The sequence below is a fragment of the Sciurus carolinensis genome, chromosome 5, assembly GCF_902686445.1.
Source record: "Sciurus carolinensis chromosome 5, mSciCar1.2, whole genome shotgun sequence".
Taxonomy (NCBI): domain Eukaryota; kingdom Metazoa; phylum Chordata; class Mammalia; order Rodentia; family Sciuridae; genus Sciurus; species Sciurus carolinensis.
Window position 1 is genome coordinate 27,513,878 of NC_062217.1, and position 21,430 is coordinate 27,535,307.

General features: G+C 42.5%; 1 protein-coding gene across 1 annotated transcript in view; it reads left to right on the forward strand.

Moving 5' to 3' along the window:
• Positions 1-839: 839 nt before the first annotated feature.
• The window catches only part of LOC124985537 (WD repeat-containing protein on Y chromosome-like), a 51,661-nt gene continuing 31,070 nt past the window's right edge, over positions 840-21,430 (forward strand). Inside the window, exons 1-6 of the mRNA XM_047554278.1 lie at positions 840-861; positions 1,668-1,794; positions 3,546-3,651; positions 12,848-12,999; positions 15,998-16,100; positions 21,266-21,372. Of these exons, the coding sequence (XP_047410234.1) occupies positions 840-861; positions 1,668-1,794; positions 3,546-3,651; positions 12,848-12,999; positions 15,998-16,100; positions 21,266-21,372 (617 nt within the window). The remainder of the gene's footprint in view (positions 862-1,667; positions 1,795-3,545; positions 3,652-12,847; positions 13,000-15,997; positions 16,101-21,265; positions 21,373-21,430) is intronic.

Consider the following 21,430-nt stretch of genomic DNA (forward strand, 5'->3'; position numbering starts at 1 on the left):
TTCAGAGGTCTCAGTTCATAGACAACTGACTGCATTCCTCGGACTCCAGGTGAGGCAGAGCAACATGGTAGAAGAGTGTGGCAGAGGGAAGCAGCTCACGTGATGATCAAGAAGCAGAGAGAGAGAGAGACTTCACTGGCCAGATATAAAATAAATACTCCCAGGGACCCACCTCCTCCAGCCACACCCTACCTGCCTTGAGCTACTACTCAGTTAATCCCTATCAGCAAATTAATGCACTGATTGGATTAAGAGTCTCAAAATCCAATCATTTTTCCTCTAAACCTTCCTACATTGTCTCACACATGAGCTTTTGGGGGATACCTCAAACCCAAACCATAACAAGTGAGCTAAGGAAGCCACCAACAAGCAGAATATGTAAAACATGTTAGGACACTGGGTACTGACATTTTAAATCCTGGAAGTTTCCAAGGCAAATAAAGACTTTTCAATTCCCTCGAAAAGTTATAAGGTCATATTTTGTTAATGTGTGTGTGTGTGTGTGTGTGTGTGTGTGTGTGTGTGTGCATGTGGTCCTGAGGTTTGCACATGAGGTCTGTGTTGTTCTACAGGACAAGAGTCTTTTGAATAGAGCACCACATGACCTTGAAGATGAAGCATGCACTTGCCCTAGTGGAACTTTCTGAATTGCAAATTCTTATCCCTAATTCTTGGAAAATAGTTGGACTGGTAACTTGTGGTAACAGGCAGAGCTCTCAAACAAAACTATTCTTCAACTAATAGATGAGGTCACCAGCAATAGAAGAAAGTTCTTACTTGTGGGGTAGGAAGTGGAAGCTGACGATGATTATTTGTCCTTTCTCCAAGGTCCCTTGGAAATGGCTGAGGTTGGTGATGAGGGTAAGCCAGCTGGTGGGCGTGGGAGAGGTTCTGGCAGATGTAATGAGGATTTCTATCATTGATTTTCTGGTGAACCCGTGTCTGAAAACTACAGGAGGATCACTAATTGCTTCTAAATGTTGTGGCCATTATAATTTATATTGTTCAGTAGATTCATAAACCAGTAAGCCATTTGGTTGAAAATATCTGTCAAAATAATTATAGGACAAAATTTCTGGTTGGCTATGAAACTGATAGGTCATCTGGATGAGCCCTAATGAGAGAGTCAGTACTGAATTGGATGCTTGTTCCATTTCCTCAATGACAAGTCTCTTAACTTCTTCATATGTTTTCTCACCTGTAAGATGGAGGTAAATGTGCTTGAATCAGTGAGTTTCTGTGAGGATCAAAAAAGATCATTGCTGGTGCTTATCAGGTCTTGGTGTTGGGTTTCCTCCAAATGAGATGGTCTTCATGTTACCTCTGTTCCCAGGTGACTTCTCTTGTCTCTGTTTAGAAAAGGGAGGGGGAAATCTTACTTTTCTCACACACACCATTTTTCTTCTTCAGACTATCTGTAGTTTAAAGGAAAAAGAAAATACAGGTTATTATTGAAAATGAATCAGGGACCTTTAGTAATCAGCACCCTGTGGGGAAATTGACTGATCATATGAAGAAACTATGCTTTGCTTTTCTGTGAATATTTTCAGGGTGCACTGTGGGAATAACAAATGTCAAGCAAAAGATGAAAGAGATAAGGAATGTTAGAAAAGATGTCAAGACAAGAAAAGGCCACGCATCCCTTGCTTTGCCCCAAAGGCGAGCAGAATGTGATCAAACGGTTTTCTGCATCTATAAAGGAGTCAAAGCATTTTCATTCTGTAGGAGAAAGAACTTGTTGCTGACAGGTGGCATGGATCAAATAATTCGAGTCTGGAATCCTCATCTGCCTGGGTAAGTTGTCTTTCTCCCACCAAGAGTGCCATCAATGTAGTACGATAATTGGAAGCAGGACTGGGGGTTCCCTATTGGAATGACTGAAGAACCTCTGACCAATCCCATACACACAGTCTGGGAAACTTCTGTCTGTGGGCTGTGAAGAGTCCTGCTTTGGAGTTCATGACAGTTCCTTTAAAAATGTAAACACCTTAGGAGGACAGAGAGGCTGTAAGGAGCCACCATGCACCTGCACCTCAGTATGATTCCCTTTAATCAGATTGCTGCCTGCCCCACCATGAACCCGTCACTCTCTTGGTCAGAGAGTATTAGGGATTTTGATGTGCAATTGATGTATTTTTAGGGTACCTTGCTCAGCCCCAAGTGTACACTCAGTTCTCCATGGGGGTTGTTTAGCCCTGTCAGAATTAATGGTGACATCCCTAAGGCATAGCAGAATTGACCTTAAAGGCAAGTATAATTGATATAAGAAAGGAGGTATTGTCTTGGGAAGCCTGGAATTTGGGTAGTGGGGTACTGAACAGCACATACAGGTACATTCCCATCTCCCCCTCAGTGATCATTATACTGCAGATCAGGTACATACCTTCCACGGCAGGCCCCATGGTACAAATGCTCAGGGAACACTTTCTTGATAACAACAAAAAATACCATTTTATTAAGTACCTTCTTTGTTTGGGTACCATGGAGCACACATCCCCTCTCTGGTCCTCACATCCAGCCCACATACAAATGAGGAAATTGGAGCCCAGAGAAGTTAAATGACTTCTTACAAGTAATGGTAGAGTGAAGGGTCAAAGGCAGGTTTGTCATTTCCACTGAGAGGAGTTGAAGATGGAAACTGGGAGAAGGGGAGTTGATTCTCCAGTGTCGGGAGTGGATTCAGGGAAGAGCACAAGTCATGTGGGATATGCCAGGGTTCCTGGCCTAGCCAATCTCCCGGGCATCTGCACCCTGGGGATCCACAGGTGCCCCTGTGCCCTTCAGATGACCTGCTGAGTTGGCGCCAAGCAGCAGTTAAGCACATGAGCTCAGTTGGTGCCTCACTTCCCAGCCAGGCGATGCTGACCAAGAGTTGTAGCTCCCATTTCCTCATATACAGTGGTCACCCCAAGAGGACTCACCTCCTAGAACAGTAATGAAGATTAAAAATGAAATAATACACATAAAACCCGCAAATACAAAATAAGAAAGAAAAAATATTTTCTATCTATTTCTGTTATCTATTTCCCTTTGCCTATACTTGAGAACAATTTGCTTATATAAATACTCAAGTTCTCCCTCCTGAACCTCAGCCCGGCCTCTCTTCTCCCCTTCTCCTCTCCCTCCCATGGCACCCAGCCCTGAGATCCTCCAAGGGTACTGTGATCCCTTACATTACAAAGCCCTTCCCACCAGGTTTTAATGCTGTTCTCTCCAGCCTGCAGAAAACCACCACCTACCATGGAATCCATTCCATGCCCACCTTGGACGGTCGCCCGAGTGTTCCTTTATAGTGCTATTGTTAACCATAAGAGAAACAAAGACCAAGGCTTCACCACTCCCCGAGTTCTGTCACTATAACTGGGTATTATTTGCTTCAGTCCTTTTATCACACAAGACATATACTTGTGCAATTTCAGAGGGAAATATAACCCTCCTCCAGGCTGAATAGAACTGCCAGATCCGGGCCAAGTTTAGTTTTGCATTTTTATTTAGAAATAGCAGACAGAACTACTTTGTGTTCATCTGTTCTGTTTTCATTCTAGAAAACCAACAGGTCTGCTGAGGAGCCACACAGCTCCAGTGATCTACATCCACTTATCTTCTGAGGATAACAGAATATTCTCCATGTCCATGGACAATACAGTCAAGGTCTTGCCCTTCCTGTGTTTCAATGCATGCATACTCTAAGCCAGGTTCAGACAGAGAAGTGATTTTTTTCATGGTTACTACCCCCTCTTTGACAGCATGAGGGGCCTCTGCCTGGGTAGATGCTCACGGGGTATTTGGACAGGTGAGTCTGCCCTGGTAAGTGTGGATGTGCCAGCAATTGAAGGCTCAGGGAGTGTTCTATCCCTGGTGTTCCATGTTGGGGTGAGTAGACCTTCCAGCATTTAGGCCCCTAAATATTCTGTGTCCCAAGCTTTCCCTGAGTGTTTAGAGGATGGAGGAGGGGAACAGGGGATGGAGCAGGAACCTTAGGGATACAGCAGCCCCTTGCTACCAATGGTTATCTCTTATTTTTAAATACACACAGGGCAAGTGGACCCATTCCAAAAAGTCACCTGTAACCTTAGAATGGTAACATTGCTGTTTGATTTTGCTTGCCTTCACTTCTATCTTTATACCAAAGGTCCTGTCCACCTCTAAAGTTTGGTTATTATATCACCTTTGCAACATATTCTTTTTTTATACAAAAGAAGACTCTTCACTGATTTTCTCCATCCATCATTTCACTTGCTTTTTCAGTGAATATGACACTTTTTCATGAGCCATCTACCTTCTCTACTGGACTGTCCTGGGGCCAGAGGGAGGGAATTTGGAATGAATCGTGGAATGTGGGAGCCTTAGGAAGGAAACCAATGTCACTGCTCTGTGTGGATACATAAGCCAACTTGCTGACCACTCATAGCATAAATGATTGATAGGTGCCAAGGGCTGAATTTTGGCCCTTCCAAAATTCATTTGTTTAAATCTTAACCCTTGGGACCTACAATGTGACTACATTTAGATACAGGGCCTTTAAAAAATTAAATGAGGTCATTACAGTGGGCCCTAATGCAAGATGACTAGTGTCCTTATAAAAAGAGAAGATTAGGGCAAATACAGACCAAGGGATGACCATATAAGGTCACAGCAATAGACTTGCAAGACGAACATTTGCCATCTTGCAAGCCAAAGAGAGACGCCTCACAAGAACCCAATCCTGCTGGCACACCTTGATCCAATCCCCATAACTGTGAGAGAATAAACAGAATATGCTTATATCTCCTAGCAGAAATGTTATAGTGGCCCTAGTAAGCTAATACAATAGATCTGTCTACTCTGATCACAAGGAAAAGACCTCGTTCACTCACTCATTTAACAAATCTACTGAGTGCCTACCATGAATGGAGCAGTCTTCCAGGTTCAGGAGACACAGCAAAAGACAGCCCAAGTGCCCTGCTTTCATGGAGGTTATAATCTGGAGTTGGAGAAAGGCTTGCAGAAAATAATCAAAATAAATAAATGAAATATTAATATGTCAGGTGATAGCAAGTGTCGTGGGGAACGGTAAGGCAGGTAAGGGGGAGTGAAGAGCAGGAAAATTTGGTTCCTGTTTCCTATGGGTTTGTTAGGAATGCACACATCAAGGTGACATTTAAGGAAAGGCCTGAAAGAAATGAAGGGGAGAGTCACATATTTATTTGAAAAAAAAAATTGTTGCCAGCACAGAAAACAGCAAGTGCAAAGACCTGAGGTGGGAGGCAAGTAGGAGATGGGATTGGAGTGAAAATATAATAGCACAAGGTAGGTGGGTTGTGAAGGACCACACAGGCCTGGGGTAAGGGCTTTGGCTTATAAGGTAATATTATGAGTAATTTTAATGTCAATAAATTAGGTAAACTAGATGAAATATACATATTCCTAGAAAGATATAAGCTGTAGAAACTGGCTTAAGAAGAAAAAAATTGGAATATACCTATAACAAGAGGTGGAGTTATCAATAATAAAAATTTACTCAAAGAACAGTTAGGCTCAGATGGAATCACTGGTGAATTCTATTAAATACTTAGAAGAATTAATATACCAATCCTTCACAAACTCTTTCCAGAGAGAGAGAAAGGAGAACACTTCCCAACTCATTCTGTGTCTGATACCCTAATGCCAGACTCAGAGACGAACATTACAAGAAAAGAAAATTCTAAGTCATTATCATTTGTGAATGTGAATGCAAAAAGTTCTCATAAAAATAGTAGCAAACTAGGTTTGGAGTTGTGGCTCAGTGGTAGAGCACTTGCCTAGCATGTGTGAGGCACTGGGTTTGATTCTCAGCACCGCATATAAATAAAAAACAAAATAAAGATCCATTGACAACTAAAAAAAAATTTTTCAAAAAATAGTAGCAAACTGAATCCAGCAACATATCAAAATACTTTTATGATATGACCAAGTAGGATTTATCCCAGGAAAGCCAGGGTCGTTCAACACATGAAAATCAATATAATAAACCATATCAGCACAACAAAGGACAAACACCATATGATATCTCAATGAGTGCAGAAATTGAAATGCAAAATTTATGCTCCAAAATCTACAAAACACTTTTGAAAGAAATTACAAAGAAGACATAAATAAATGAAAAGGCATTCTGTTTTTATAGAGTGGAAGATTTATGTAGTTAAGATGGCAATGCTTTGCAAATCAATCAACATATTCAATGCAATTTTTTATCAAAATCTCAAGTGGCTCTTTTTTTTCAGAAATTGAATCAATACTAAGATTCATATGGGAATGCAAGAGACTCAGAATAACCAAAGCAACTCGAAGAAGAAGAAAATTGAAGGACTCACATTTCCCAACTCTATAACTTATTACAAAACTCTAGTGGATAGTGCAGTGTGGAAATGGCATAAGGTACATATAGAGCAATAGGGAGTTAAGAAATAATTGAGAATCAAGAAATAAACCCTCAGGGCTGGGGATATAGCTCAGTTGTAGAGTACTTGCCTCATATGCAGAAGGCCCTGGGTTCAATCCCCAGCTCCACAGAAAGAGAGAAAGAAAGAAACCTTCATGTTAATGATCATTTGACTTGTGACAAAAATGTCAAGACCATTCAATGGGGAAAGAATAATCTCTTCAGCAAATTTTCTGGGTCAGTTCATTATCCACATTTAAAAAAAATGAATTGGATCCCTGCCTCTTACCATATGCAACAATGAGCTCAAATGGATCATAGACCTGAGTATAAGTGTGAAACCCTAAAATTTTGAGTGAAAACATTTGAGTAAATCTTCATGATGTTGGAATAAGAATGGTTTCTTGGATATGACACCAAAAGCACAAGAAACAAAAGGGAAAAAAATCAGATAAAATAGTCTTCATCGAAATTAGAAACATTAGTGCTTCAAAAAGCATACCATTAATAAAAAGAAAAGACAACCTACATAATGGAAGAAATATTGTGAGTCACATATCTGATCAGGAACTTCCATCTAGAATAGAAAGAGCTCTTAATACTCAGCAATAAAAATAAAAATAACCCAATTTAAAAATGGGCAAAGGATTTGAATGAACATTTCTTCAAAAGTGGCCACAAGTACATGACAAGATGCTCAACCTCATCATCCTTAGGATTCATTAGCCATTAGGATGGCAACAATCAGAATATAGACAATAACCAATGTTGACGAGGATGCGAAGACAGTTCAATCCTTACATGTTGCTAGTAGAAAATTAAAACGATGAAGTTACTTTGAAAAAACATTTTGGCAGTTCTCAAATGGTAAATATACAGTAAGTCTGTAACCAGCAACTCTATTCCCAGGGCTATACCCCTAAGGATTAAAAATATATGTTCACGCAAATATTTGTATTTGAATCCTCATAGCAGCATTATTTATAATAGCCAAGAAGTAGAAATAACATGAATGTCCATTACCTGGTGAAGGAGTAAACAAAATATGGAACATCTGTACAATGGCCAAATTTGGCAACAAAAAGGAACGACGTTGTGTTCTGTGTTACAGCATGAACGGACCTGGAAGACATTGTATTAAGTGAAAGGAAGCCACAAAAAGTCTTATATTATTCCATTTATACGAAATATCTAGAGGGCAAGACATAGTGACAGAAAGTAGTTTAATAGTTGCCAGAGCCTGGGATGAGGTAGGAATAGGGGTGGCTGGTAATGGATAGGGATTTGGGGGAGGGCAACAAAAATGCTTGGATATTAGGTAGTGGTGATGCTTGAACAATTCCATGGATATACTAAAGACCACTGAACAGCACACGTTGACAAAGTGTTGTGATATATCAATTCTATCTCAATAAAATTGTTTAGTAAAGAGTCAAGACCAACACCAAGGCTTGGAGTCTGAGCCAAAAACTGAGATAGGGATTATGGTGGGTAAGAGAGAGACATAAGACCAGGAGCTCAATTGTGGATGTGTTGGATAGAGTTGTCCTGAGTCTAGGGGAGATGTCAGGGCCAGAGATATAAATTTGGGAGTCATTAGCATTTAGATGGAATTCGAAGCCATGAATCAGAACTGAGATCACAAAGGAAATGAGAGTAAGCAGAGGGAAAAAAAAAAAAAAAAAAAAAAAAAAAAAAAAAAAACCTCTTCGAAGACTAAGTGGGGTACTCTGATGTGCTGGGATTTTTCTCTGTGTGGGTCCAATATGGCTCCTGTATAGGAAGCTTGGAATCCGTCTCATGATGATGATGAGATATTCTAAATAAAACCAGTTGTCAAGATCACAGTCAGTGATAGTCAGGGCCCAAACTCAATTCAGTTCTCTGAGCAAACTTGATTAAAATGGTAAGATATATGAACTTTGGCTTTTGATTTATTTTGAAAATCAAATTCATCCAAAGGCATCATCTAGAGTCACAAAGTTGGAGAGTTCATATTTTTAATGAGCTTTTTTTTTCAAAACTTACGGCCCACAGATAATCATAATTCTGTATGTGGGGACACGTCTTCTATCCTATTTTCTTTTCCTAGCGCTTCTCCATTTTCTTCCAATCTAAACTCATGATTACAAGATTAGCATCTTGCCTGTGATGATTCAGGCATATTGAATCACTTCCCAATGTGTATTTAAAATATATTGAAATCCTATCTTGGAAATATGGTGTGTAAGTTATTTCAGAATATATTATTCCTATCAAATAAAAACTAATCAAGTAGGAGCCAAACAGCTAGATTTCTAGCATGCCTGATCAGATAGTCCTCATTCTTTGAATTGATTTTCAACCCAAATATTTTACTCCTTTAAATCATGGGGACACACAAAACATTTCAGGAGTCTGCTGGTTTCTGGCACTCTCTAAAGGAGAGTAAAGTGACAGATTCAGATTTTCTTTTTTACTTGTTATTTTCTGTAACTTTAACATTGAAAATCACAAAGATGGCTGTTTTGAGTGGACTGGAATTAGGATGGAAAGTTATTTCTCATAAAGAAGTTAGCACAGTATCCTAGTTAACATAAGCTGTATGTAATAAATAATTGCCTTATTTTCTATAAGTTAAAACAATCAAAGTTTGTTTCTGTAACGACCTTAATGGGAGTGGCCCTGGTGAGTGAGTTCTTTCCCTCCCACTCCAGGGCCAGGCTCCCTCCAGCTAGTGGCCCCACCCTGCCTTATGTTCTCAGGATTCTCTTCATCCCCATGCGAGGAGTGTGGGAACAGAGAAGGCACACCTTCCTCTTAAAACTCCCAGCCAGAAATGACACACATCACTTCTCCCATTCCATCACGGAATCCATGACCCCCTTGGATGAGTGGGAGACTGGGAAATGACTTAATTTGAAAGCCACCTTCCAGCAATTACTCCACATGTGGATAAAGAAGTATGGATTTAGGGAATGGAGGGTAGAAAGCTTTGGAGATATTCAAATTTGAGTTTAAAGTGTGAAACCAACACAAACTATGGGACCATGGGTGAGTTATTTAATTCTTCTGAAGGAAGCAACTTAATTCTTTTGAACATTGGCTTATTCTTACCCAAAGTGGGAGAAAGATCCACCTAGTAGGGTAGTTGTGCTCACTAAAGGCAATGTAGAAATTGAACTCACTAAAGAGTAGTTTTTCCAGGTAAGACTCTTTTGAACCTGAGAGACACAAATCTAAAGCACATAGGTTAAGCTTTAAAGGGGGAATTTGATGGTTGTTGAGATCAGATTATTGGACAGACGGCCTCAGCAGCAGGGTTCAGAGATGATGCTCTCTGCCTGTGCTTCTCATTTCTGCTCTTGGTACACATTGACCTCATTGGCTCCTACTGCAGAAATCTTTTCTCCCTCCAAATGGTAAGGAACAGAGATGCCTATAACCTAAATATTCACATCCAGACTCTAGTTTCACTACCATGCCCAGCCAGAAAAATCAGAGGGTATGACACAGAGAGATCAGATGTGAGTGCTATGTCTGTTGCCTGCAGTTAAAGAGGCAAATCTCTGGACAGAGAAAAAGGAAGATGCTGGACAGATACCAGATAAATCAGTGAGAGCCAACTTGTGGGAGCTATTTTAACACTTGGGGGATTTGATGCCAATTAGGTGAACCAACCTCAACTTTAGTATGAAGAGTTTATCTCTACTTTTCCCTTCTTGGACCTTAGCAGACATCCTTGTACAGCATCCCACCTGAGATAACTGTTCCTGAACACCAGAATTATCCATGTGCTCCTGCCCCTCATCAAAATCTCTTCTTCAGTAAATTTATGTGTTAACTTATTTTCTGTTGCCATAATATGATACTTGGTATTATATAATTTGTAAAATAGAGGTTTACCTTGCTCATCCTTGTGAGGTAAAGAAGCCCAAGAGCATGGCACTTGCATCTGATGAGGGCCTTCTTGCAGCATAACATGGCGGAGGGTATCATATGGAGAGACAGAGCAAGCATGCTAGCTTGGGTGTCTCTTTCTCTTATTATAAAGTCACTAATGCTTTATAAGACTCTCATGATACTACCTAATCCTAATTCCCTCCCAAGTCTTACCTCAAAATACCATTAACATATGAATTTAGGGATTACGTTTGGAACACAAATTTTGGGGAGAAACATTCAAACCACAGTCACTCTGTCATGAGGCAAGAAGAAATCAACAGATGAGTGGAATCCCATGGCACTGTAAGTGACTGATAACAGTTGCATGGATTGCCTTTCTATCAAGGAAAGTGAGCATCTTCCAACCAATCAATATCACAGAAAGGAGAGGTGATGCCCCTTGAATGAGCAGTCCTTGGGGATGCCTTTTCCATGGGACTGTTTTAATTTGGTTGCCATTGTGGCTCCCCTAGGCACCTCCTAGGCGGTACAGCTCCTCCCTCTTATGCCATGCCTTGAAGCACAGATGAAAAGACAGGCTGAAACTTTCATAACCAGTTTGCTAACTGTTGGGAGAAAATTAAGGAAAGGAAAATTAAGCACAGAGTATAAATACCACAAATTAGACTCTGGTTTAGGAGCTAAAGGCTTCAAATCTCATCATAGCTAACTCGCTTCTTGGAAACTCCATGGAAGGGAAGAAACCCCATCCAACACTTCCCATTCACTCTCACCCTTAGGTTTTTCTGTGCTGCTCTGGAGGCAGATGGGCCTGAGGGTGACTTCTGGTTTAACTATATATTAGCTCTATAAATTCGGGGGACTAATTTAACTTCATTGGGACTCAACAGATAATCTTTGCCTCCCAAAGTTGGTTTAAGAGAGCATGAATTCTCTAGAGCTGTGCTATAGTTTGGATCTTAAGTGTTCAGCAATAGTTCATGTGTTAAATTCTTGGTCCCCAGCATACCATAGGAGATGGTGGAACCTTTAAGAGGTGGTGCCTCCTGAGAGGTCTTTAGATCATTGGAGGGGTGTGCCCTTGGAGGGGATTGTCAGACTCTGGCCTCCTCCTCAATCTCTTTTGCTCCACCACACACTCCTGTTATAATGTGCTGCCTTACACAGGTCTACGCCCACCCAACCCAGCATAGATGAGAACCTTCCAAACCACAAGCCAAGATAAACATTTCTCTTTATAAGTTGATTTTTTTTCAGGTGTATCTTAGAGTGATGGAAGTCTAATGTAGGTTGATTAACAAAGTACCACAATGCCTTTACGCCATGTACAAACAGAGAAACAACATGTATCCCATTTGTTTACAATAAAAAAAAAAAAGTACCACAAATCAAATGACTCAAACACTAGAAATTCCTGGTCTCACAATGAAGGAGGTTGGATGTCTGAGATCAAGGTGTCAATAGGGTTGGCTCCTTGTGGGGCTATGAGAGAGTTCTGGATCTCTTGCTTAGCTTCTGGCAGCTTACTGGTAATCTTTGGCATTCTTTGGCTTATAGACTTATCTCCCTGACAATCTCTGCCTTCATCTTCACATGACTTTCTCCCTCTCTAAACTTCCCTCTTCTTACAAAGACACCAGTTATATTGGTTTAGGGGCCCAGCAAGATCTCATCTCAACTAATGACCCTATTTCCCAATAAGGTCCCAGTCAAGTATAAATTTGGGAGGGACACCATTTGACCTATAACAAAGAGTAAATAAGGCAATGCATATAAAGTAGCTAATGTCTGATGCATGTTGGCTGAAGAACCACCACAGCCCTCACCAGGTCACAGTACACTAAGATAGGACAAGAGTCATGGCTTGATTTACACACCAAACGTGACAAATGACTGACCACAATGTTATCATTCTAATCACATTATACGCATTACCATGTTTTAACCATGACAGTAAGCACTATTTTTTTATTAATTTTTTAAATTTCTTGCAACAACTTTATAAGGTAGGTGCTATCATTATTTTCCCCATTTTACAGATGAAGACACTGAGGGAAAAAGATGGTAGGAACTTGCCCAAGGCCCCATGGCCATTCGGTGATAGCCTTGGGATTCCAGACCAGGCTGAAACCCCACGTCCTCAACCCTGAAGTTTGTTTTCTGTGTCTTCCAAATATCTGTCCAGTGACTGGTCGTAAGGATCTGAATTAAGTAGTACAAATTGGACTCATGATTTCAGCTCCACTCTGACAGCTGGGCTCATGGGAAGAGAAGTGACTGGTCACTCCTTTGCAAGGGGAGTAAATCACAGTCCCAGAGGGGCACATCTCCAGGGTCCCCTCTCCAGGCAGCTTCAGCATGGATCAAGAATACAGGTCCACTCTGCCTCCTTGACAGACAAGAAGGAACTAGGGAACCTTTAAAAATGTCTCCTTTGGTGGGTGGGTTTGGGGCGGTGTTTGAACTTGGCCAGACCAAATCGGACCCCATAGCAGACAGCAGCTTACAACACGGCATAGCAGACTATTCAAGCTCTCTTACTTGTCCCCATTTCCTCCTCAGATCTGGGATCTGGAGACACACAGCTGCTTGTTTACAGCCTCCTCCAAAGCCAGCGGCATCAAGGGGGAGTTTGCAGTCTGCCTCTATCTCCCAAGTCCTGGAGCCCTGTGTGTGGCCACTGACAGGGTGGCCCTCCTGCACCTCAGAATGAGGTATGAAGCTGTCTCTCAGCTCCAGGCGCTCAGCTCTCTAGAAGGTTCTGCAGAGCCCCGTGCCGCTATTATCAGCCCCCTACTCCACACTCTCTGACTCAGATCTCTATGGGGTCCCCACGCTGTAGGCCAGACCTGGGTCTCTAGCTCACATCAAGCATTTGGTGAGCACTCTTTAACTCTTCCTGTTAACTACTCCAGTTCTACCTTCTTATATTATCAGAAGTCTGTGATCTACCTCTTAGGCCTGAACCTCCCGCATTTATAGTAAATTGTTCAAAAATTTATTTTATGGGGGGTGCTTGTCCAGACCAAAGGCAGCATCAGTCTGACTGGCAGAAGCCAAGTGGAGAGTCCTGGGGGCGCTGATCAGCCCACCAGGACCGTGGCCTCGGCTGTGCCCCATATGCCAGGCCTGTAAAGCAAGACGGCCATACGGGGACAACACATGCCCACATGAGATGGGTCTGTAGGGAGAAGCCCCTGAGTGGGCTTCTCCTGGCCAGGGGTTTAGTGTCCAGGAGTTTTAATGCAAATGAGTGCACTTTGGTTTCTTTGGCACTGCTTGGCCAGGATGCGTTGCCTTGGCAAGGAAAACGGGCGCCTAACTGCCTGCCTTACCAAGCTCATAGAGGTCAGTTAGCACTGGACATTGGTTGGCCCCAGTTGCCTGTCTCTACCCTTCCTGGGCTGAGATGCTTACTGATGAGTTTTGAGTTCTGCCCCTAACTCCAACCCTGAAGTTCTACAGATGAGCAAGCAGGAGATTAGAAGCAGGAAGACTTTTCCCCAGGGCACAGGGGAGCCAGGAACAGAGCTGGGGCCAGTCTTCAGTCTTTGGGTACCAGGTCTTTTCCTTGCACCTGCCACGCCCACTGACACAATAAGGATCCCTGTGCCATCAAAGGGGAGAGGGGCCCTTTGTTTAAAGAACAAGAGCACTCAGACCGCTGGAGGCACACTTCGTGGTTCCCTTCTCCAGGGCCTGCATAGAAGGCTGCCTTCAGAGGGCCCCAAAAGTCCCCGCAGTGGTGGGATGAGTGGCCTCCCGCCTCTTGGGCTCTGTGAGGAGGAACTCTACCCTGCAGCTGGCAGGGACAGCAGGGTGCAGCACCTGCAGGCGCTTTGAGAACTGAAAAGCCCTCTCCATTCCAAAAGTACAGCCGTCATGACAGCCAGCTCCCAGTGTGGCCCACGCTGACTCCCCCATTATTCCTCCCTGGCCGCACCAACAACACACTCCTCATTCCTCATGGGCACTTTCCCCCTCGGTGTTCAGCAATACTGAGTCCAAAGTCAGTCGCATGTGTGAGCCAAGACAAGGATGCAGAAAAGCTTTTAGAGAAAATATCATAGTTTGCATATTTCAAATCCTCTCTATCTCATAATGGTAACTGAATTTCCTGAGCCAAAAACCATGATGTGTGGTCTCCCAAATATTTTTTCTTGACTTGTGAACATAGAAAGGGTCTTCAATACATTCACTGGATTCAGTCATCAAATCATATGTTCAGAACTAACTTTATGGAAAAGCGATCCCTTTTGCACAACATCAGAACTCCACGGAGAAGTCCAAAATGTGTGTCTCCAGTCTGTGGCCATTCGCTCCCTTCCAAATTTGCTCACTGAGGCAGTGAAGTAGGCTCACATGGACCATGAGAGCCCAGGCAGAGCGAAAGCCAAGCAATTGTTACCACTGGGCACGGAAGCAATCTCGGGCTCTTCACTCAAGATGCCAAAACAACCAGCCCAAAACAGAAACTTCAGTCAATCAAACTGCTGTTTGTTCTACATGATAGCATTGTGTAGAACAAACAGCCTGCTTGATTGATTTCTTTTGGAGCGAGTCACTGAAATTCCAGTTCACGGCAAACACAGTCTCCATCCCTAGCGCCAACACTTAGGAGCCAGATAATGTCCCCCCACTACATCCCAACCCCATTCCCTGCTGTCACTCAGGAACTGTGACCTGGATTGAGTTACTTAGCTCTCATCTGTGAAGTGGGGAGCGCAGCTCTCTCTTCCCAAGGCTGGCTGCCAAGCCCAGAATGTTCTCTTTGCCCTGGGCTCTCCATGGTTCTCCCTCCTCCCCCTTCACTTCCCCAAACCCAGGGACACTTCGTGGGGAGGTCCTAAACATCCTGTGCCAAATCCTACTCTTTCTTGAAGAGGTTTGTTGGCACCATGTCTAGGGCTTCAGATCCATGGGAGGCTCAGCAGCGGCGGCTTGGGACATAAAGAGAGATGGCAGAGAAATTATATGCAGTACAAACATTTGTATGTGTGTTCACTGCGTGCCAAGCTCCTCCAGACATTTCTATCCTCTTCCCCCATTTATTCCTCACAAAATTTCCATATGGGGTTCCATTTTGCAAAAGAGGAAGTTAGTACAAAGGGGTCAGGGTGCTTAAGCCCGTGGGCTATATCTGTTCTTTCTGCTGACCTCCCCAAGGTGGCTCACAGGACAAGACTCTGAGTATTCAGATGTGCCCTCCATGCCTGGGCACCCTTGGAGTCCTGCCACAGGGTTTCCCAGGATCTGCCCAGCCTTTTCCCAAGATCTGCCCCATTGTGAGCAAGAAGTGCTGTTTTCTGGGGGCAAGGATTCACTGTGGGCTTACCCCTGTGTTTGTTTGGGGAAAGATCTCAATTACTAGTGAAGAAGATCCATTCTCTAGTCTCACAAAATCACATTTTCCTGCCCTAAAGAGGAGACCTGAGCTCTCAGTGTTCCTGTTTAGCAGCTACCGTGGCTTACTGCTCCCAATTATGTATGTGCCATTCTGTGCTAATGACATTATGTTTTCTCATTGAATCTTCAAAACAACCCTTTAAAGTAGGTACCAGTATCTCTATTTTACAGATAAGGTTGGGATTCTAAGAATTAAGTGATTTGATCCCAAAGTGACTTTGAAGCCATTCCCTACGGTACCCCCCTGCGTTATCAGTGTCATGCAGTGGACTCAGGTTTTCACTGTCTCTCTTTTTCATGAGCAAGATCTGCCCCAGATCCCCACCTGGCACTTTCCCACCAAGAACCCGTGGTGTGTTGTGGGTACAACTCCACCTTCAGGCACGTGGTCAGCTGCTCAGAAGCATCTGTAAGTACCATTCTGGCTCTTCTAGCAACAATGTATTTGTGGGTGTGGCCTGGTCTCAGTGTCTTCCCCCAGAACTGAACAGTATGTCCTGGGGATGTTCCATCCCTCTAAGCAAACAAGGAGAGGCTTAACTCTATTCTTCCAATAATCTGGTATTGTTAAGACATTCTTCTGCCGAAGTCAGATGGAAGAGCCTACCGTTTCTGCAGGGGCTTGTAGCATGAGCTATTCAGAAGGACCATTCTGGTAGTATTGTTTCGTTGAGATTCTCTTCTGTGGTGTAAGGTAATTACTACCCCACATAATTCTATTCCCCAATCCACTCACATTGGTAGGGACAGACTTCTATGTCCACTTCTCCTCATAAGGGGTTCCTGAGGACCCTGCCATCTACATCCTTGATTACTGGCACAGTGTCAGTCCATAGGAAATGGGGAACGCAATCAGTATTCATTGAATAAGGAAAAGACACACATTCCGTGATTTGTCTTCTTCTGTCTTGTGCTAATGGGCGAGCACAGGCATGCTCCAATTACATGCAGGATGCTTTAATGTTCTGAATCTCCTAATCTATCCATGTGTCATTGAACAATAGGATGTGTTTAAGAAACGGGCCGTTGGCTATTTTATCACTGTGCAAACATAATACAGTGTAGTTACACAAACCGAGATGGTACAGCTCCTAAATGCCCAGGCCGGTGTGGTTTGTGTTTATATCATATGTGTGCATGTGTGTGCACATGCATGGGTGATCACCTATTTTTTTCTGTAGAGATGTGTTCCCTATTTGACCACAGTGAACAAACATCATAAGTTTAGGTCAATGACAAGAGAAAACGATACGGTTGAGAGACCTGGTGAGCACGAGATATTGAGGCGCTGCAGGGCAACGTGGCACACTGTTTTACAATAAATCTTTTTTATAAGTAGGAGTGCATGCTAAAACGACAATAAAATGCAGTGCAGTAAATCCATAAGCCAGCAACATAGTCATTTATCATCATTATCAAGTTTCACATACTGCACATAATTGCATTTTCTATGCTTTTTTAAGCCTGGTGACACAAGAGGCTGTTATACTGGTGTCACCACAAACATGTGAGTCACGTGTTGCACTAGGACATTACACCAGCTATGATGTCACTAGGAGATAGGAATTTTTCCACTCCATTACAATCTTATGGAACTGCTAATGCGCACCCAGTGGGGCTGATCAAAACATGGTTATGAAGTGCATGACTGTATTAGTTCAGTCACTTTCTGAATCGCTGGCCTGGGTAGTATCACAGGTGAGCGGCCAAGGCATGTGGCCTTGCCTTCTTTCCTGCTTCCTTCCACAGCCAGGCCCTCCAGTCCTCGGGTGCACACCCATGCCACCCCGCATGTCCGCTTCACACACTCTGCCTCTGCAATTTCTTTCCCAGAGAGACCCTGGGGACCTCACCCAGGTTTTTGCCTGGAGATTAGTAATCACTATGATTTTAAGTATTGAAAGAATAAATTAGCTGGTCTGTTGGCCAAAAAGGTTTTACAATGACTCAGTCTCAATACATCTCAAAGAAGAGAAGTGCCTGCATATTCGGGGTGCATGCTCACAAGGGGGTAGTCATCTTGCATATTTATCAGAACCTTCTGTGACTCCCCAGAAGCCTCCCCATTTTACCACCTCAGTATCCTGCTCATGACGTCCAACCTTTTCTAGGTCCACCCTAGAACTTTCCTGCCACCTCTTCTTTTCCTATGCACACCTGAGGATCCTTCCAGGTCTAAGCCGGGTGCCATCTTCCATGAAACTTTCCTCCCGACCTGACTCTCAGAGCCTTCACCCGCTTCCTGACCACCATGTTCAGTACCTCACATGATGGGGCAGGATTGCTTCAGGGCAGCGAGCCTCCTCGTCAGCAAAGCAACAAGTGCTCCAGGTCAGGGATCAGAGCCTCCGTGTCCCCCGCTCTTCTTCAAGGCAGATACCAGCTCCTCCGCCTCACCCTACGACTTGGGCTTCTGATTCTATGGGAATACAGCCTGCCTCTTTCAATAACTTTACTTTTAATAAGCATCCCTCCCCTGGCAGTAGGTGGTAAGTAGATGTTGAATTGAGATACAAATATGCTTACAGCTATTGTAGTAGACACATGCTGGTAATAGACTCTCCAACGCTGAGTGAATCGAATTACTGATCTCAGTATGTGTGCACCTTGCAGATATGTTGCTGAGTGAAATCCTTGTAATGTCATTATGCCACTGTCACAATCCATAGCATCTAAACCACATTGCACACTTGACATTTGTGGAGGAGGGAGTATAGCCCAAGATCTTCACAGAGCCAATTTATGAACACTGTGATACTACGTTCTGTCCACTTATTCATATAAGTGGGAGCACTAAAGACCACCACTTTTGGTACCTCTGAAAATGTTTGAAAATAGCACAATGAAAATCTGTAAATGTTCAATTCAATGCTTACATCATATTACTTTCCAGCTATGACTTAACTTTTATATATATAGTTATATATATAATATGGAAGCTTATTTTATGAGTCACAGATAAGTTGTCATCAACAGACCTTGAAATCATAAATATTTTAAAATTTAATATCAAAATTTCCTTAAGTTTTACTTCATTTTTTAAATAAAAAGTTAAAATTTTATTTAACTTGGGATATGGTTATATTTTAATATGTATGATTTAATGGCATTTCCAAAAGGAAGACTACCTTAGGCTTTTGAGGTTCTTGAAGGACCTGACATGGTATGAAATTCTTCCTACAAAGAGCAAGTCAGGCACACCTGAAAACCTGTAAAGAACACCTTTAGACTTTTCTTGATTCTATAAATAAAACTCGGACATCATTTGGAAAGATGTCTTCAAGTTCACCTCAGTCTTTTCACTTTCAAATAGCTTTCGTTGAGGGATTTTTAAATTTTTCTCTTAAAGATGGATCTGTTTAATCACATAATGGGAGCCCAAAAGGTAGATGAAGAGGGAAGGTCCCCCTTGGGTGTGGGTCCTGGGCTGTCTGGTTCACTTTTCCAAGCCAGGACCTCACCACCAGCCAATAGGTACTTAATTCAAATCTGGTCCTCAACCATATTACAGATGAATGCAGGTTGTGGAACTCTGGTTTATTAGCAAATGATTGACAGCAGTAAAGTGAACCCCAGCAGTGCCAAGGGTCTATTGCAATATTATGAGGAAGAGATAAACGCACCTCAGTGGGGACATCTCTAGGGTTCTCAACTTTGCAGAGGGAAAGAAGCAAAGTGTGTGCCACTGGAAATCTGTTCTCAGGTACTTAAAATCCACAACAGTAAGAAGACAACACCTTGTGGTTTCTGGTTTGGAAACCTGGAACTTTCTTTCAAATCAATGGTGCTTCCTCTTTAACAAAGTGGCAGGTTAGAAGGAATATTCCACAGTCCTGAGAAAGAATGCACCCTTTCTGATTCATCTCCCCATGTCTCATGGAGATTTTCCAAGTCAGAGGACTCTGGGTGTGGGCTCCAGGAAGGCTACCCCAAAGGAAACCTTCCTAAGGTGGCACTTACATCGACCAGTCATGAAAGATGCCACTCGGTTCCCCTGAAGAGGATGGAACTGAAAGAAAGTAATGGCAAGTTGAACCAAGTGACATCTTAAGTCCAAGGGTTTAGAAGATGTATCTACCCCAAAAAGGTCACTTTCTTGTTCATCTTTGCCCTCATGGTGAATAAATTCTCCTCCTTAAAATTCAACACACACCTATTTTCTCTGAGCCTAGATGGTTAGAGTTGTAACCTACACTTTTTAAATCTTCTAATCTTCTCACTGAGTATTATGGGCTGAATCATATACCCCCAAATTCATATGTTCAAGTTCTAATCCTCAAGTCCCTCAGACTGAGACTGTATTTGGAGGTAGGACCTTTATTTTATATTTATCTTTTTATTTCAAACTGAGACATAAAGCATAAAACTTACATATAGTAACATAGTACCATGTGATATTTTAATATATGTATAAATTGTGCAATGTTTAAATCAGGTTAAACAGACCTATCTCCTTAAACATGAATCAAACTCCTTTCTTCTAGCTTTTTGAAGTGTACAGCAGATCATTCTTCCTATAGTCATCCTACTGTGAAATAGCACCCCAGAACTTCTTACTCTGACTGTAACTCAGTACCCATTTCACTATAACTCAGTACCCCACCCCTCCATTCTCTCTTTTTCTCCAAACCTTTGTACCCACCATTCTCCTCTCAACTTCTAGGAAATCTACATTTTTAAATTCCACACACAAATCATGTGGTACTTGTGTTTTAATGCCTTGCTTATTTCACTTAGTATAATGATCTCCAAAGTTCCATCCATGTTGTCACAAATGATAGAATTTCATTCCCTTTAATGGCTGAATAGTATTCCATTTTAGAGATGTGCCACACTTTCTTTATCCATTCATCAACTGATGGACACTTGAGTTGATTCCTTATCCTAGCAATCATGAATAGTGCTGCAATAAACATGGGAGTGGTGCAGTGGTCTCTTCAACATACTGATGTCTATTCCTTTGGATATATATATACGTAGTAGTGGGACTGCTGAATCATATGGCAGTTTTGTTTTTAATTTTTTGAGGACTATACATGCTGTTTTGCATAATGGATGTACTAATGTGCATTCCCACCAACAGTAAGCAAGGGTTCCCTTTCAGAGATAGGACCTTTAATGAAGTGACAAAGTTAAAAGAAAGCCATTAGGGTGTACCCTAATCTTGTCTGACTAGAATCCTCCTAAGAGGAGATTGGAACCTAGAAAAGATCAGACTTATGCATGCACAGGGAAAAGACTACATGAGGACAAGGTAAGAAGGTAGCTTCTTTCAGCCAAGGAGAGTGGTCTCAGGAGGAACCAGCCTTGCTGGCACCTGGACCTTGAATATCTGGCCTTCAGACCAAAACAATAAATGTCTATTGTAGAAGTCACCTAGTCTATGGTACTTTGTCGTGGCAGCCATAGCCAACGAACGCACTCAGGTAAGCCAGCCTGTGCTGCAAATACAGACACCTTCAAGGTCAATTTATATCTTTATATATACAATGCTGGACTTCTGAAAGCGAATTCCCTTTAATTTGATAGCCAGTGTCTCTCAATCACTTTTTTTCCCCCAATTTTCTAATACAGGTGGTGAAAGTATGGGACTTTGAAACAGGAAAACAGTTGTCTGAATTTATGGGGACTCATGGCAATGCTGGGATCACCTGTCTGACCTTTGACTCCAGTGGAAGAAGGTACGTGCCTTCTCCAGTGTTGTCGGCCGTGGGGCGGGTGACCCCTGTCTTGTCATCC